The 16,082-nt window shown below is 47.0% G+C and overlaps 1 protein-coding gene across 5 annotated transcripts in view; it reads left to right on the top strand.

The window, feature by feature from the left end:
* Window positions 1-16,082, top strand: part of Cep164 (centrosomal protein 164) — a 66,377-nt gene that overhangs the window by 12,055 nt on the left and 38,240 nt on the right. For 4 of the 5 annotated variants that reach the window (XM_041638686.1, XM_041638687.1, XM_041638684.1 and 1 more), the window contains exons 3-6: window positions 565-676; window positions 6,520-6,724; window positions 13,769-13,924; window positions 14,304-14,429. In XM_041638686.1, coding sequence (XP_041494620.1) covers window positions 565-676; window positions 6,520-6,724; window positions 13,769-13,924; window positions 14,304-14,429 — 599 coding nt within the window. The remainder of the gene's footprint in view (window positions 1-564; window positions 677-6,519; window positions 6,725-13,768; window positions 13,925-14,303; window positions 14,430-16,082) is intronic. The other variant, XM_041638688.1, reaches the window with a different exon arrangement.

Genomic DNA, 16,082 nt, shown 5'->3' with positions numbered 1-16,082 from the left:
CTCATTCTGGATGGTTCCGGCTGTGGCCTGGGTTCTTCCTGAGGCCTCCCCACTGTGAGGTTCCGGTTGTGGCCTGGGTCCTTCCTGAGGCCTCCCCGCTGTGGAGTCTTGGTTTCATTACTCTCTCCTTTTGTGAACTGTGACTTCAGATTATATTTGTGGGAGTTTGGAGGTAGCATGACTTGATTTAGATGCCGTTTATAAATTGTGATGTAAGGAAACCGTTCTTATGCCTGTTTGTTTATTAAAGCTTTTTAATGATTAAGATGGTCTCAAGTAGCCTGGCTGGCCTTGAACTCACTGTGGAGCCAAGATGACTTTGAACTCTTGATCCTCCTGCCTCTCCCCAAGTGCTAGGATTATGGGTGTGTACCGCCACATCCAGATTTAGGGCTGTATATTTATTATTTATATTTAGAGAAACCATATTTTATCATTTACGGGAACTTGACGAGTAAAGGAAAATCCAGAAAAGAATTGACTCAATTTTTGCTTCTTATACACCTCCCCTACCTCCTCTCTCTTACCCTCCCACCTTCCTCCTTCACCCTCCTCTTTTTGCAGAAATCCTTGACTTTGCCAGAGTGATTGGTATTGACCCCATCAAGGAACCAGAACTGATGTGGCTGGCGAGGGAGGGTATTGAAGCGCCATTGCCCAAGGGCTGGAAACCATGGTAAGTCTTTACAGTAAGTAGCTCACTAACTTGGCCTGTCAGAGACAGAGGGACCCGACTCTGGGATTCAGTGGTGTGTGTGTGTGTGTGTGTATGTGTCTCTGTGTATATACATGTGTATATATACATGTGTGTGTGGATCAGATGTGTACTGCCATGCTTGTCGTTAAGTGTGTAACTGTTATATCTGCATATATGTGTGTGCACCATGTATGTGCTTGGTGCCTGCAGAAGCAGGACTTCAGATGCCTTGGAACTGTAGTTAGAAATGGTTGCTAGCCACCATGTGGATGCTGGGAATTAAACTCTGGTCTTCCTCAGGAGCAGCAAGCGCTCGTAACTGCTGAGCCATCTCCCCACCTTACTCTCCTTACGCACATCTCTCTATCTAACCCTCCTTATTCTCGGCTCCGCTCACTCGACAGGCTCCTGTTCTGTTGCTCTTTTAGCAGACTCTCCTTGGACTATCTCCAGGTTCGTATCTTTCTTCTAGGAAATCTGTTAGCGCTTCCGACTGTATTCCCAGTGCTGAGAACTCAAGCTTGTGTTTGGATCTAGTGCTTTGTTTGGTCCCAGTGCCCTTCCTGATGGAGGGTGGGGAGCTGTCTGGTTAGGGCCAGCTGCCTTCCTGTACCTGCTAGTGTGGCTAGCACTCCCCTGTCCTACGGGGGACCATGGACTGTTTTTTTTTTTTTTTTTTTTTTTGGTTTTTTGAGACAGGGTTTCTCTGTGGCTTTGGAGCCTGTCCTGGAACTAGCTCTGTAGACCAGGCTGGTCTCGAACTCACAGAGATCTGCCTGCCTCTGCCTCCCGAGTGCTGGGATTAAAGGCGTGCGCCACCATCGCCCGGCTGTTTTTCATTTTCTAAAAAGCATAAGTTATTGAAAGTTATTTGTACCTGTCATGTTTTATCCCATTCTCTTTCCCAAGCCTAATTACTGTCAATTTTTAAATTCCTCCTAGAACTTTTAGCACATACACTCCTCTTACGTTTTATTGTTTTAATCATAACTGTTACGTTATGTGCACTGTTGCTCTATGTCAATATAATTTTTTTTCCTTTGAGACAGTCTTGTTATGTAGACTAGGATAGCTTTAAACTTGTGAACCTTCTGGTTCCATCCTCTGAGTTCCCGGAGTGCAGGTGTGCACCACCGTGTCTGTCTGCTTTTCTTCTTAGATAAGGTCTCACAAGTCCTGAGGATGACCACCGTGTCTGTCTGCTTTTCTTCTTAGATAAGGTCTCACAAGTCCTGAGGATGACCACCGTGTCTGTCTGCTTTTCTTCTTAGATAAGGTCTCACAAGTCCTGAGGATGACCACTGTGTCTGTCTGCTTTTCTTCTTAGATAAGGTCTCACAAGTCCTGAGGATGACCACCGTGTCTGTCTGCTTTTCTTCTTAGATAAGGTCTCACAAGTCCTGAGGATGACCACCGTGTCTGTCTGCTTTTCTTCTTAGATAAGGTCTCACAAGTCCTGAGGATGACCACCGTGTCTGTCTGCTTTTCTTCTTAGATAAGGTCTCACAAGTCCTGAGGATGACCCAGGACTCCTAATCCTCTTGCATGCGTTGAGGTTATAGGTGTTTTTTTTAAACGAGGTTTTACCATGTAGCCGAGGACTTGTGATCCTCCTCCTCTGCCTTCTGGATGCCGGGGTTATAGGTATATGCCACCATGCTTGGTTTACCTACCTGTAATAGTTTAATTTGTCTCCGTGATAAAATACCTTAACCAAAAGTAACTTAGGGGAGGAGGGTTTGCTTCAGCTCCCAGTTTTAGCTCCCAGTCCATCGTGCTGAGAAGTTCAGGGGCACCCAGGGCACCAGTCACAAATGTGGTGCACAGACATACATGCAGACAAAACACCCATAGTCACTGGAAAAAAATATCTGTTTCTGTATTCCCTGCTGTCTGCCATTGATGTACTCATGTGTTCTGTGCTATTCTCTCCTGACCACATGGCTTTATAATAAGTCTTGAAATCTTCCAGGGTAGGCATTCTAACCCTGTTCCCATTTTTCCTTTAGTATTTTTGTGATTTTAATATTTGTGGGTATTTTGCATGCATGTATGTATGTGTACCACATGCATACTTGGTGCCTGAGAAGCCAGAAGAGGGAGTTGGATCCCTTGTAACTAGAGTTGCCCTGTGGGTGCTGGGACTTGAACCTGGGTCCTCTAAGAGCCACCTCCCCAGCCCCTTGTTCCCATTTTCAAAGTCTCGCTCGAAGTCCTTTGCATTTTCATGTCTTGTCACTTTACTGTTTGGATTGGGAGCGCACGTCAGTCAGTGTGAGGGGAACAGGCATCTTAAATGGTATTGAATCTTCCAGCCCATGAATATGGTCTGTTTCCATTTATTTAGGCTTCCTTTAATATCGCTCAGAAATGTTTAATAGCTTTTGTGTACATGTGTTGTCTCTCTTTATCAGATTTATCCTTAAGTAGTTCATATTTGTTGCTTCTGTAACTGCTGTATTTTTAGTTTCCAATGCTTTGTTGCTTTTATAGAGAAGTAAAATTGGTTTCTTTATATTGATCTTGCACTGTACAACCTTGCTAAAATCAATTATGTCAGGCCTAGTAGCTTTATTTATTTATTTATTTTAAGATTCCATTGGATTTTCTGCAGAAGTGATTGTGTCTCCTAGGAATAAAGGTATTTTGCCTCCTGCTTTCTAATCTTGTTGCCTTTTCTTGCTATTTTGTACCTCAGTGACTAGAGCCTCAGCATCATTAAGTAGAGGCAGTGATGGAGGATGTCTTTGCTTTGTTCCTGATCTTAGGGTGGAAGCTTTCATTTGTTCAGCATTTGGTAGCTTCTGGCTGTGGGCTTCCTGTAGATGCCCCTCTGTCAGTAGAGTTTGTGTGTAGCGTAAATTCTAATTGTTCTTAATGATAAAAACTCGGAGTCAGGAGCCAGGCAGTGGTGGTACACGCCTTTAATCTCTGTGAGTGAGTTCAAGACCAACCTGGTCTACAAGAACTAGGTTCAGGACAAGCATCAAAGCTACCCAGAGAAATCCTGTCTCAAGAAACCAAAAAGAGGCCCGGCGGTGGTGGCTCACGCCTTTAATCTCAGCACTCGGGAGGCAGAGGCAGGCAGATCTTGTAGACCAGGCTGGTCTACAAGAGCTAGTTCCAGGACAGGTTCCAAAACCCAGCAAAAACTCAGAGTCAGATATTAGGGGGTGAAAGCCGAAGGGCTGGCGAAGCAGAGCAGCAGCCACTAGAATGTTCTTACCTCTACCGTTACTCAGACTGAAGGGGTGATCCTGTCCTCAGACTACTCCTCAGGCTGTGTCCTTGGACTGCAACTGTCTCCACCAAACCTCAGACTGCACTGAGCTCCTGTCTCCTCCCACCTTACATTCAATCCTCTCTCCACCCGCTCTCCACCTCCCTACTGCTGGGATTGCCTTTGTGAGCTCTGTTTCTCTTTTAGATTAGATCCTGTGTAGCCGGGTGGCCTTGAACTAACAGAGATCCCTCTGCCTCTGTCTCCCTAGTCCTGGGATTAAAGGTGTCTGCCACCACTCATTGGTGTTTAGTGGTTTAGCTCTGCCCTCTGATCTTCAGACAAGCTTTACTTGTTAAAACATAAAAATATCGCTACATTTGTGCTGTTGCTGGTGGATGGATTTTACCCAGCGCTTTTCTACATCTCTTCATAAAATTAGGTGGTGGTTTTCTTTTTAGTCTTTTCTTACAGTCAATTTATTGATTGATTTTTTTCAAATTTTTAAATCAATTTTTAATTGCATTTATTTGTTAATTTATTTGTGGGGTGGGCATGCCACAGTACTTGTAAGAATGGATGGATGTCAGAGGACAATTTGTGGGAGTTGGTCCTATCCTTCTACCATGTGGGATCCTGGCAGTGAACTCCGTTCCTCAGGCTTGGCCAGAAGCACCTTCATCAGCTGAGCCATCTCTCTGACCTTGATTTTCAAACGTTGAACCAGATTTCATATTCCTGGGGTATCTCCACTTGGTCATGATGTATGATCATTTTTATATTTTATGGGATTTGATCTTGTAAAATTGCATTAAGTGTTATTGCATCTGTGTCCATGGGGAGGGAAACAGGTCTATAGTATCATTTTCTCCTAATGTCTTTATCTTGTTTTGTGCCGTGTTTTTGTTCTCACAGAATGAGAATTTCTTCCTCTTCAGGTTTATGGACAAGCTTTTGTAGGGTTGCTGCTATTCTGCTTTAAATATTTGATGGAATTTACTACTGCAATCGTCTGGGCTTAGTATTTTCTTTGTGGGAAAAGTTTTAACTTTAATCTAATTCTAAAAAAAAAAAAGCTGTGTGTGTATAAATGGACAAAAGCAAAAGCAAAGGCAGGAGGATTGCTGTAAGTTCAAGGCCATCCCAGTCTGGTCTACATAGGTAGTTCCTGTCCAGCTAGCTCCCTATAATGAGACCCTTTCTCATCCTTGCCCCCATGAGATATAGCGTATTCAGGTCAGTTCTCTGGTTTGTCCTTTGAGGCAGAGTCTCTCCATATAGCCCAGGCTGGCCTCAAGTAGAAAAAGATAATGACCTTGAACTTTAGGTCCTCCAAGTTTCACCTCCTGAGATTAGAGGGTTGGACCATGTCTACTGTCTCAGAGCAGAAAGTACTGATTCAAGTACTGTGCATAGACTACTGTGTATAGAAACATAATTAAAAATTATTTACATGTATATGTGTGTGCCTACTTGTCTGTATGTACAGCATGAATGCAGGTGCCTGAGAAGGTCAGAAGAGGGTGTCAAGAGACTGGAACTTCTGGGCCGCAGTAGCACACACCTTTAATTCCAGCACTTGGGAGACAGGCAGGCAGATCTTTGTGAGTCTGAGGCCAGCCTGGTCTACAAGAGCTAGTTCCAGGACAGGCTCCAAAGCTCCAGAGAAACCCTGTCTCAAAAAACAAAAACAAGGGCTGGAGAGATGGCTCAGAGGTTAAGAGCACTGACTGCTCTTCCAGAGGTCCTGAGTTCAATTCCCAACAACCACATGGTGGCTCACAGCCATCTATAATGAGATCTGGTGCCCTCTTCTGGCATGCAAGCATACATGGAAGAAATGTTGTATACATGATAAATAAATAAATCTTAAAAAAAAACAAAACAAAACAAAGCAAAACAAAACAGGAGTCTAGAACTGGAGTTACAGGCAGTCGTGAGCTGCTGTATGGAAGATGGGAATTGAGCTATATCCCCAGGCCTGGTCAATTCTTTGGGAATGAATCTTGGCAGTTTATTTATTTTTATTTTATTACTTATATATACATATATATTTGCATATGGAGGTCAGAATAGGGTGTCAGACCCTCTGAAACTAGAATTATAAGCCGTTGTAAACCTTACCGTGTGGGTACTCACAGTCAAGCCTGGCCCTCTGGAAGGGCAGCCAGTGCTCTTGCTTTGCTGAGCCTTCTCTCCAGCTCCATTCAAAAAAAAAATCAACTAGTTTATTTTTAGTTCTCTCTTTTCCTTGAGTAATCTTTCAGAAGTTTGTTGCTTGTTAAAAAATAAGATAAAATCAACAAAGAAAGAGAAAAAAGAATGTTGCAGCATTGAATGTCCATAATTTGTCTTCCATGTATAATTTATTTCTTATATTTAAATATATCATCTTATCTCCCATGTTGTATTCTAGGTAATTTCCTAATATTTCTCAATTCCTTATTTGTTTATTTTTTAGTGTCAAACTTGATGTTTAACACACTGTAAGAAATAAATAACTATTCATTGCTATGTTATTTTATATATTTCAGTATTTATCCTTTTTTAAAGAGTTATGTTTTTGCTGGAAGGACTAACTTCTGAACTCTCTTACTCCTAGCCAGAACATCACAGGTGACATCTACTATTTCAACTTCAACACTGGTCAGTCCATTTGGGACCATCCATGTGATGAGCACTATCGAAAGCTGGTCATCCAAGAGCGGGAGAAGTGGTTGGCTCCTGGGGCTGTTAAGAAGAAAGACAAGAAAAAGAAAAAGGAAAAGAAAAACAAGAAGGACAAAGAGACATCCAAGAGTCCCCTGGTGAGTCAGCCTGAGACGAGCTGCAAGCCCAAGGGATGTGGGACCCTCCAGGAGTGAAAACAGTAGTGAACTCTTGACAGGGCACTGTCTGATTTTACCTGGTGGCTTTTTTCTTTCAGCTTCTAGCAGTTGTTACTTCTCTAAGTAATTCCTTCTCTCTCCTTGGGGGGCACGTGCTACACGGCAGGGGGCAGGGTTAGTGACAGCATGAGGTCAGCGGGGTAAGGACCGTGTGTGTTTTGCATTTGACAAAGAAGTGGCACTGTTCCCTACTCTGGAAGGCTGGGGAACAGCGAGATGGGCGCGGTTGATGAGATGGCATCAGGCCGCCCTGGTATGGGTCATTGTTACCCTAAAATAGTCGTTACACCAGTGCCTTCAAGTCTGAAAAGAAAAGCTTGGTGGTGCATGCCTGCAATCCTAGTGTTTGGAAGGCTGAGCCTGGAGATCACGATTTTGAGGTCAGCCTGTAATTGATACATACATACCGTTGGCTTTATTGACGTCATCCGTGGTCTTTGTGGCCAGCGTCCTTGGAGGGTAGCAGCAGTTAAACAGTATGTACTCCCCGTGGTCTCCAGTAGCTTTTGTACTGAGTTCAGAGGGCTCTTCCCATTATTTATTTCTCACTCAGCACGTCTGAACGTAGGAGGCGCAGGTGATCACCCTTACTTCAGGAGTTGCTGAGTGAGACCTTGTGGTTCAGGACAGACTCTGTGCCCTTCGTGCAGGTGTGGGGCCGGCAGCCTGAGGCAGCAGCTTCGTTCAGCCTTGTGAAGAGCCACATCCACAGCCCAGTTCTTCTTTCCTAAAGTGTCAGTTCTGGCCTTGAACGGTCATGTCCAGGTTCCGTGGCTGCTCTGCCTCCCTTACCTCCCCACAGCTTTATGCCCGGTTTCCTACAGAAGAATGCAGACAGGTGCTTTCCAAATAGAATCTTAGAATTTTCTAATATCATCATGTATTTGAAGAGCGGAAGGTGAATGCTAGCCCAGGATAATCTGAAATGGTATTTTGGCATCTGGCAGGCTCCAGCCTGACTCAGAGTGGGTTCGGGTGACAGACTTTTCAGTGAATGTGTGTTTGAGACCCAGAAGCTCCTTGTTAGAAAGGATCCCCCTGTAGTTCTAGGAAAAGACAGCTGGGCAACCCTGCATCCTCAGTGGGATTCTGGGGGCCCAGGCCAGGCACCTCAAGCTTGAGTTTGCGAGTGGTCAGGCTGAGGATCATGGGCTACATAGGCTCAGAGGTCTGGGCCTCTGGAGAAGTGTGCTCCCAGCTGGCTGGTTGGTGTATTTACAGAAGGTGGCTTATTCTAAGGCTTTCTGGTAGCCCCAAGATTCTGAGACTGGAAGTCTTTTAAGCAGTACCAACCTGTGCTGGTGGTAGAAGGTGCTTGGCTGAGTTTCCAGGACTTCCTCTCTTCTTTTCCTCAAGGGACATTTCTGGGAATCCTTGATAAGGCTTTTATAAAGTTAACTGATCATGAATCTGAGGGCTGGTCACACGGCTGTGGTCTCCTGGCTTTGGTGAGTGGTAGAGTGCTGCCTTCAGATGGCTGTTCTGTGAGGCCAGTTTAAAAACAAACAGGGCTACTCTGGTTTACCGGGGGCTGTGGTTCTCTTCCCTGTCAACCATATTGTAGCCTTCACCCTGTGGTAGCACCCTAGGAACTGAGTGCCCAGGGCTCTATGGAGCAATGTTTATAGACTGTTAACATGGTTGTTGTTGGTTTTCCCCCCTCTCTTTAGAGGGGAGCTAGAACCTAGAAAGGGACGTATATTTAGCCTAAGGGAATTTTGGCCTTTCTTCTCTCTCTGTCTGGTTTCTGCTTTACTTTAAGGAGGGTGGTTTTCTGCTGTGGGTCTTGGGCTGAGGTAGCAGGAATCCCTCAGCCCCTGTTTTCTCTGCATGTTTATATACCCATCTAGGAAACACGGCCTGAGCAGGGACTTCGGCCTTCTTCCTCCTTTCTCCCAGCACCTGGGCTTGCTGATCTGGACCTCGACCAAGAGGTGCAGGCTAGAAGTGAGGCCTCCTTTAAGAAAGGGAGGAGCCTGTGCATGCTGGGCGAAACCCCATGGCCCCTCATGGGTGCCCTTCCTGGCAAGCTGCAGCCACTCTCCAAAGGCCAAGCTCCTCGGACCCACCAAATCTTTGCTGATGTGGAGAAAATCTTAGGCAGGCCTTCGGTCCAGTGTAAGACAGAGTTAGGAGACCCACAGGGTCTGGAGTCAACTCAGAGAGCAACAGAGAAAATCTACCTGGGATTTTCAGATCCTGAAATAGAACAGCTGGAACTGAGGAGCAGACAGCAGAAACCCGGCACGGGGGGCACCCAGATCCCTGAGCTGCTCCAGAATGGTCAGGATGCATTAGAATGCAGGAGCCAGACTCCTGTCCCCTCTAAACTTCCCGAAGCCCCCAGAGGCCTGCAGCTGAAAGGGGAGCAGCGTAGTCACAGCGTGGCCACACTGAGCTGTACTGGCCCTGGAGGGGACAAAGGTCAGAGCCCCATTCCCTTGCCATCCTCTGAGGAGGAGCCCTCCCTGTCCCTCTGTTCGTCTGACCACGCACTGCCTGCCAGGAAAAGCAAGCTGTTTTTACTAGAGAGCAGCCCAGCAGAAGACTTGAGCTGGCAGGGAGTTCCTGGGGAAGGCGGGGACCTGGGTAGGGGGAGGTGGAGGAGAGAGCCTCCTGGACTATGGATAGGACAGGTCTCTAATCTTGTCAACAAGGACACCACAGAGAGCTGCAAGGAAGTGGAGCCTGCTGCTCCCGAGGTTCCAGAGGCCTCAGCTGAAGATGCACCACAGGGCCTCTCCCTGATGCCACCTGATACCCTGGCATCAGAACTAGCTTCAAAGCCGCCTTCAGAGGATTCTGACAGAAAAGGGAGACACCATCCACATGAGTCTCTGGAGTTTCCCAATGAAGATAGGGAGCCTAGTGTGCCTGGGGATGACTCGGATAGCAGTAGTGGAGGGGGTAGCAGCCTGGTCTCTCGCCTTGGCTCACAGGTCCTAGGTGAGGTAAACAACTTCCCCTGGGACCTGCAGAGCCCCCAGGGCTGTGTTCCTGTCATGGGCCAGTCAGACCCAGGGCCTAGAGATGTGCGGTTCTGCCCTTTCCTGGTGCCCCAGTTACCCCCCACACAGAGCTCTGCTGAGGAAAAGTCGGAGAGTGAAGACTACTCTGAGGACCAGAGATTCTACCAGCACATCCTGCAGATGGTCAAGCTCTCCAGGCGGCTGGAGGGCCTGGAACTGCCTGAGAACGTGCAGGAAATGCCGTGCAAAGACGTCGCCGGCATGGTCTGTGGCATGACCACCGAGTCATCCAGGATGTGTAGTGAGGGTGAACACAAGGCCGTCAGAGCTCAGGAGAGGGACTCGGGGCTACTGGCTTGGAGGCCGGAACTGCTGGAACGTTCTCCAGAAGTGATCGCTGCCTCTGCCAGGCAGGAGATCTCTCAGCAAGCACAGTGCCAGCTAAGCAGTGGCCTCAGGCAGGGGCTAGTCCAGCCGAGTTCTGACACCGGGCTTGCTGCAGAGACAAGCAAGATGCAGCTTTTCAGCCAGGTAGGCTTCTTAGAAAGTGGGGCCTAAGGTCTGGGGCCCCTGAGCTCAGCAGGGCTGGAACAGGTAGAATTGCTCCTGCTCCAAAGCCTTCTCAGGTCTGTTTTCTTGATGCTAACCCTCCTTCAGTACCTGAGGATCCCTTAACTAGCTGAGTGACCACCTGCTGAGATGACCTGGATTTCATGCTCAAGGTTGTTCTTTATCGGCTGCAGGCTAGAGCTGAGGGCATCTCTGGGTTCGCTTGCCTAGGTGTAGCCATGCTCTTGCGTGGGTCATAGGCTTTGAAAGGAGTTCTTCTTAGGGTGGGCAAGGTGATACCCATGCTGGCCCTTAGACAGAATCCAGGCCCTTTCTGGGGTTTGGGAAGTCTTTTCTACCAGCCGATTCTTGAGAGGAGTCAGCTGTTCACAGCAGGTACTCATCCCCAAAGCTTTGTTTCCTTTCCTGGAGGCAGGCACACAGCACCGCCATGCAGCTGCTTCTGCTCCTTGCCTCCCGGGGTCCCCAGAAAATCACATGGCTAACCTATGTCAGGTTGTGTGGACCCTGTTTGTGACTTCACTTCCCTACCGGGTGGGGCTGGCCTTGTCATTCTTTCCCTTTGTCCCTTTCAAGAGTCACCCAGTTCTTCATTGAGAAATCAAGTCAGATAGGACCACGGGGCTCAATCTGAATTCCCTAGGTGTTCCGCTGCGGCCCAGCTGTGACTTTATCCAGTTGTTCCCTCTGGTCCCTAATTGCCGACACACACTGGTTCTCTGTTAGTCCTAATAACTACTGTAGTACTATAAATATCAGATAAGCCACAGATTATCCTGAAAGTTTTAATTAGCCCAATGGCATCAAGTTTATCAGCTCTGAAGGACAATGGCACGCACAGGCCCATGCTCAGAGTTAATGGCCATCTATAGAAGATGATCAGCTAGGAGCCAGGGATGTATAATTTCCCTGCTAACCACTGATTCAGTAAAGGCCCAAGAGAACAAAGGCCTCAGCACGCCTGTCTCCCTCCCTCAAGCCCCCAGCACGTTAGCAAATTAGCCATGTTAGGAGTCTGTAATTTTCTATAAATACAGTGTGGGAAGGATTTCGCTTGCTGATATGCTTGGACTGGTGGAAGGGCTGAGCAGGCGGGGCAGGCTCAGCTTCCTGCACTGCTTCCAACCACAGTCATGAGACCATACGAAATCCCCTCTCCAAGATAATCCTGGGCTCAGTCCCCTCTCTCTCTGCCCCACTAAGTCTGTGACTTTGGATAGGATTCTCGACCACGCCTACCTCCGTTTACTCACGTGGGGTCTCTGCATGGTGATAGAGCCCACCTTAGGTGGTTTGTGAGAGGAACACGACCCAGTGTTCAGCACTACTGGCTGATTCTATGTATCGGTAGCTTTTTTCTTGACAGGGACGTTCTACAGCAGGCCAGATGTCTGGCCATCTGCAGAGGTAAGGGATCTCTTACCTCACTTCTCAGCCAAGACTCAGGTATCCTCTGACTGCAGAAACAGGCCCTGCTGGGACTTGCCCAGGGACCTCTTCCCTGGACCAGACTGGCCGAGAGGGTAGTGACTCTGACTTTGGGAACCACCTTTCTTTTTCACTCCTTGGGGTTTAGTGTGGAGGAGAATATGTTCTCTTTGTTTTTTCAAGACAGGGTTTTGCTGTGTAGCCCTGGCTGTCCTGGAACTGACTCTGTAGATCATGCTGGCCTCAGATTCACAGAGATCTGCCTGCCTATCCCTTCCAAGTGCTGGGACTAAAGATGTGTGCCACCACTGCTTGGCTGTTCTTTCTGTTTTATATGTACATATATATATGTGTGTGTGTGTATTTTATATATGTTTATCATATTCATATATAGATATACGAATATGATAAATTTGAGGAAAGTTTTGAAAAGCGTTGCTTTCTGTCCCCAGTATGCTATGCTGATGATCTCCTGCTTTTTTTTTTTTTGTCTCTAGAATTTCTTTGTGTAGCTTTGGAGCCTGTCTTGAAACTCACTCTGTAGACCAGGCTGGTCTCAAACTCACAGAGATCTGCCTGCCTCTGCCTCCCAAGTGCTTGGATTAAAAGTGTACACCACTACTGCCTGGCTTTTAAAAAATTTTTTGAGACAAGATTTCTCTGTGTAACAGTCCTGGTTGTCTTGGAACTCACTCTGTGGACCAGGCTGGCCTCGAACTCACAGAGATCCAGCTGCTTTTATTTCCCGAGTGCTGGGATTGAAAGCATGTGTCATTATCTTTTTTTTTAAACTTCATTTATTTTTATTTCATGTGCATTGGTGTTTTGCCTGCATGTATTTTGTGTGAGGGTGTCGGGTACCTTGGAACTGGCATTAGGGGAAATTGTGAGCTGCCATGTGGGTGCTGAAAATTGAACCTGGGTCCTTTGGAAGAGAAGCCAGTGCTCTTAACCTCTGAGTCAGTTCTCCTGCTCCATCTCTTTTTTAAGATTTTATTTTCGACTGTGTGCATGTGAGTGTGTGAGTGTGTGAGTGTGTTTGTGTGAGTGCAAGTGCTTGTGGAGGCCAGAAGAGGGCGTCTGAGATGGTCTAGAACTGGAGTTGCAGGCAGTGAGTGGTGTGTGTGTGTGTTACCTGAAGTAGGTATGGGAACTGAATGCACTCAGATCCTCTGAAGAGCAGCAGACTCTTAGCCAGTGGGCCCTCTCTCTGGCCCCTATGCTGGCCTCTGGCTTTTCTTTTAGGCCAGATGGTTGATTCCATAATATCACTACAGCCCTAGGCCCCTTACAGAGACCCCTTGTGTCCATCCTCTCCTCGGAGCTTCTTAGCAGACCCCGTAGGGCCAAGCCTAGACCCTCTCCATCATCTTCAGATGAAGGAAAAGGGAATGTGAGGAGCTGTGAGCAGCCAGAGGGGTCACACATTCGGACCCAGCCTGGATTTTGACTCCAGTTCTCACTGGCGTGAAGGTGGCCTTCCCTCGGCTCTCCTGAGAACCAGGGAGAGCAAGTCAAATGACAAGGCACGTGTTTATGTGTAGTGGCCTCCTGAGTGCACAGCCCCCCGAGAAGGCTTGCACTTTCTTCTGGTGTTTGCTTCCATCTCTGTCAGTATCATGTCGAGACTACTTTTTCTCGGCTCCTCAGTTTTAGGCATCAAGTGCAGAGACTTCTAGTTGCTGGGGTTTATCTCTGCCCCATTCCTCCTTTATCTGGTTCACTTGGTATGTGGCTCCCGAAAGGGGAACAGAGCCCCCAGTCTTAGCTTCTGCCAGATGTGAACTAACACACAAGTTACCAGGAAGCTGGCCTGTGAGTCTCACCCAGTTGGCACGTGGTATTTCTGAATGTTGTGTTTCATTAGCAGCCCCAAGCGGAGGTGGTTTAAATTTGAACGGGCAGGATTTAGATGCTTTATTTATATATCTGCCTCCAACACCCCGAGAGCCACGTGGTTTCTGGGGTTTGTAACAAGATGTGTTCTGTTGCCCAGGTCCTGAGTTCCCCCTTAGCCCCAGTCCAAGCCCCTCTTTGGAGCCTGGCTCCTTTACGAGGCCTCGGGGATGCCCCACCCTCTGCTCTTCGTGGATCTCAGAGTGTGAGCCTGGGGAGCTCAGCAGATTCTGGGCAGCTTGGGGAACCAACGCTGGTGAGTCCTTCCTCTGCTGTGCATGTGATTTGTTTCTGTGGGACCTTCTGGGTGTCCTACTTGGGACTGTGACTTGGCCCTGAGACATAAGCTGTGTCTTCAGAGTTCACCAGCTAGTATGAGAAGAGTCACTCTGGTGGGGGGGCTGGACTGGGCTGTAGGCTACCTTTGCTGATCTCCCCCCCTCTCCCCCCTGTGGCTGGGACAGTGGGAGTTGGGATGGGAGTAAGCAGTGTGAACTAGACGCCAGATTCATGGACATGGTGGGACTCAATTGAGGCCCGATCTAGGTGGGAATTGAGGGAGGAGCATGCCAGGGTCATTCTGAAGGTCTTTCTGGTAAGTCCCTTGTTCCTTTTGTGTTTTGGATCCTCCACAGGGTCCCAAGACTGCTGCTTGTACAAAGGGTTTCTTGGGTTCTACCCACGAGGGCAAGCATACGCTCAGTCTCTTGGCTTTAGGGGAAGAGACCAACGAGGAGGACGAGGAGGAGAGTGACAACCAGGTAACGGTGAGGTGCTGGGAGCCACCTTTTTGGGGTGACTTCGGCCGCTCTCCTAGCTTTGGTGGGTTCACATGTTCCAGGGTAGGAGCGTGTGGATTAGAAAAGTTAGGTAGGAGGACCAGAGATAAGAAAGATCACAGAGAGGCTGGAGAGATGGCTCAGTGGTTAAGAGCATTGCCTGCTCTTCTAAAGGTCCTGAGTTCAATTCCCGGCAACCACATGGTGGCTCACAACCATCTGTAATGAGGTCTGGCGCCCTCTTCTGGCCTGCAGGCAAACACACAGACAGAATATTGTATACATAATAAATAAATAAATATTTTTAAAAAAAAAGAAAGAAAGAAAGATCACAGAGACATAGGATGGTAACGGGAGGGCAACTCAGCAAATACTGAATACTGAATGCTGAATTCTTCTGAGTCCTCCTGTGTTTAATTTCCGTACACTTTTATACCCCAATACTAAAGGGGGTGGAGATGAAAGCAAAAGACTGTTTTTACAAAGGACAACTAGGACAGTTACTGGCCCCAATACTTGAGACATTAAGTCATCATTCCTTGAAAAAAGCATTCTGTTGTATAGGCAGTGAACCCACCCTAGACCAAGTATCTCTAGATCAAACCTCCTATTTCCAAAGAAGGAGCAGAAGAAGTATGCTTGAATTCTCTGACCTTTGGTCAGGGAGGAGTGGATCTACCTCCACAGGCCATCTTAATGTCCAAAACACCAACTAACCACCCCCTAGGTCAGGGTGTGTAGCCACAGTTGTGTCGACACCTTTGAGCAAGCTTAGACTCTCGGACCTCCAGACAAGGTGGAAGAGGCTCACATTTTTGGGCCTCCACTGTGAGGTCCCCTTTCTGGCCTGGAAACCCTCTGGGTATATATACATATTATATGTATTTAAATCATGGTAAAGCTCTCTTGCACACAGGTAAGAATTTTAACTTTTTTATTATTTATTCTATATCTTTGTATTTCTTTATTTTTAAAGATTTTGTTTATTTATTTATTTGATGTGCATTGATGTTTTTCCTGCATGCGTGTCTGTGTGAAGATGTCAGATCTTGGAGCTACAGACAATTGTGAGATGCCATGTGGGTGCTGGGAATTGAACCTGGGTCCTTTGGAAGAGCAGCCAGTACAGTACTCTTAACTGCTGAGCCATCTCTCCAGCCCCCAACTTATTCTAACTATACAGTAGTTCAGGGATATTAGTTTTTTTCATAATGATATGTTACCATCACTACTGTCCACTTTCAGAACTTGTTTATAGTCCCAGATTCTAGCCACCAAAAAATACATCCTTTTATCCTTTTTCTTCCAGCCCCTGGTAACCTCTAACTCTTTTTTTTTTTTTTTTTTTTTGTGGCTCATGACTTTGCCAGTTCTCTTTGTTTTATATGATAAAATCACATAGTGTTTTCTTTGATGTCTGGCACCTTCTCACGCAGTATGCTGTAGCGAGTATGTAAACACTCATTTTGAAGCCTGTTGTGCGTGTTCCATGTTCTGTCTATGCGCTCATCTGTTGGTAGATACATGGATTAGTTCTATTTGGCTAACCTCCCAGCCATTTTAAAAATAAATAAAAGTGGTTTTTGCCACCCATAACTTTCTTTCTCGACCAGTCTGTATGCCTCTTAGGTCTGA

The sequence above is a fragment of the Microtus oregoni genome, unplaced genomic scaffold (assembly GCF_018167655.1).
Source record: "Microtus oregoni isolate MIOR12 unplaced genomic scaffold, Mior012 000055F_ref0000237, whole genome shotgun sequence".
NCBI classification, from domain to species: Eukaryota; Metazoa; Chordata; class Mammalia; order Rodentia; family Cricetidae; genus Microtus; species Microtus oregoni.
This window is presented reverse-complemented; position numbering and strand designations above follow the sequence as displayed.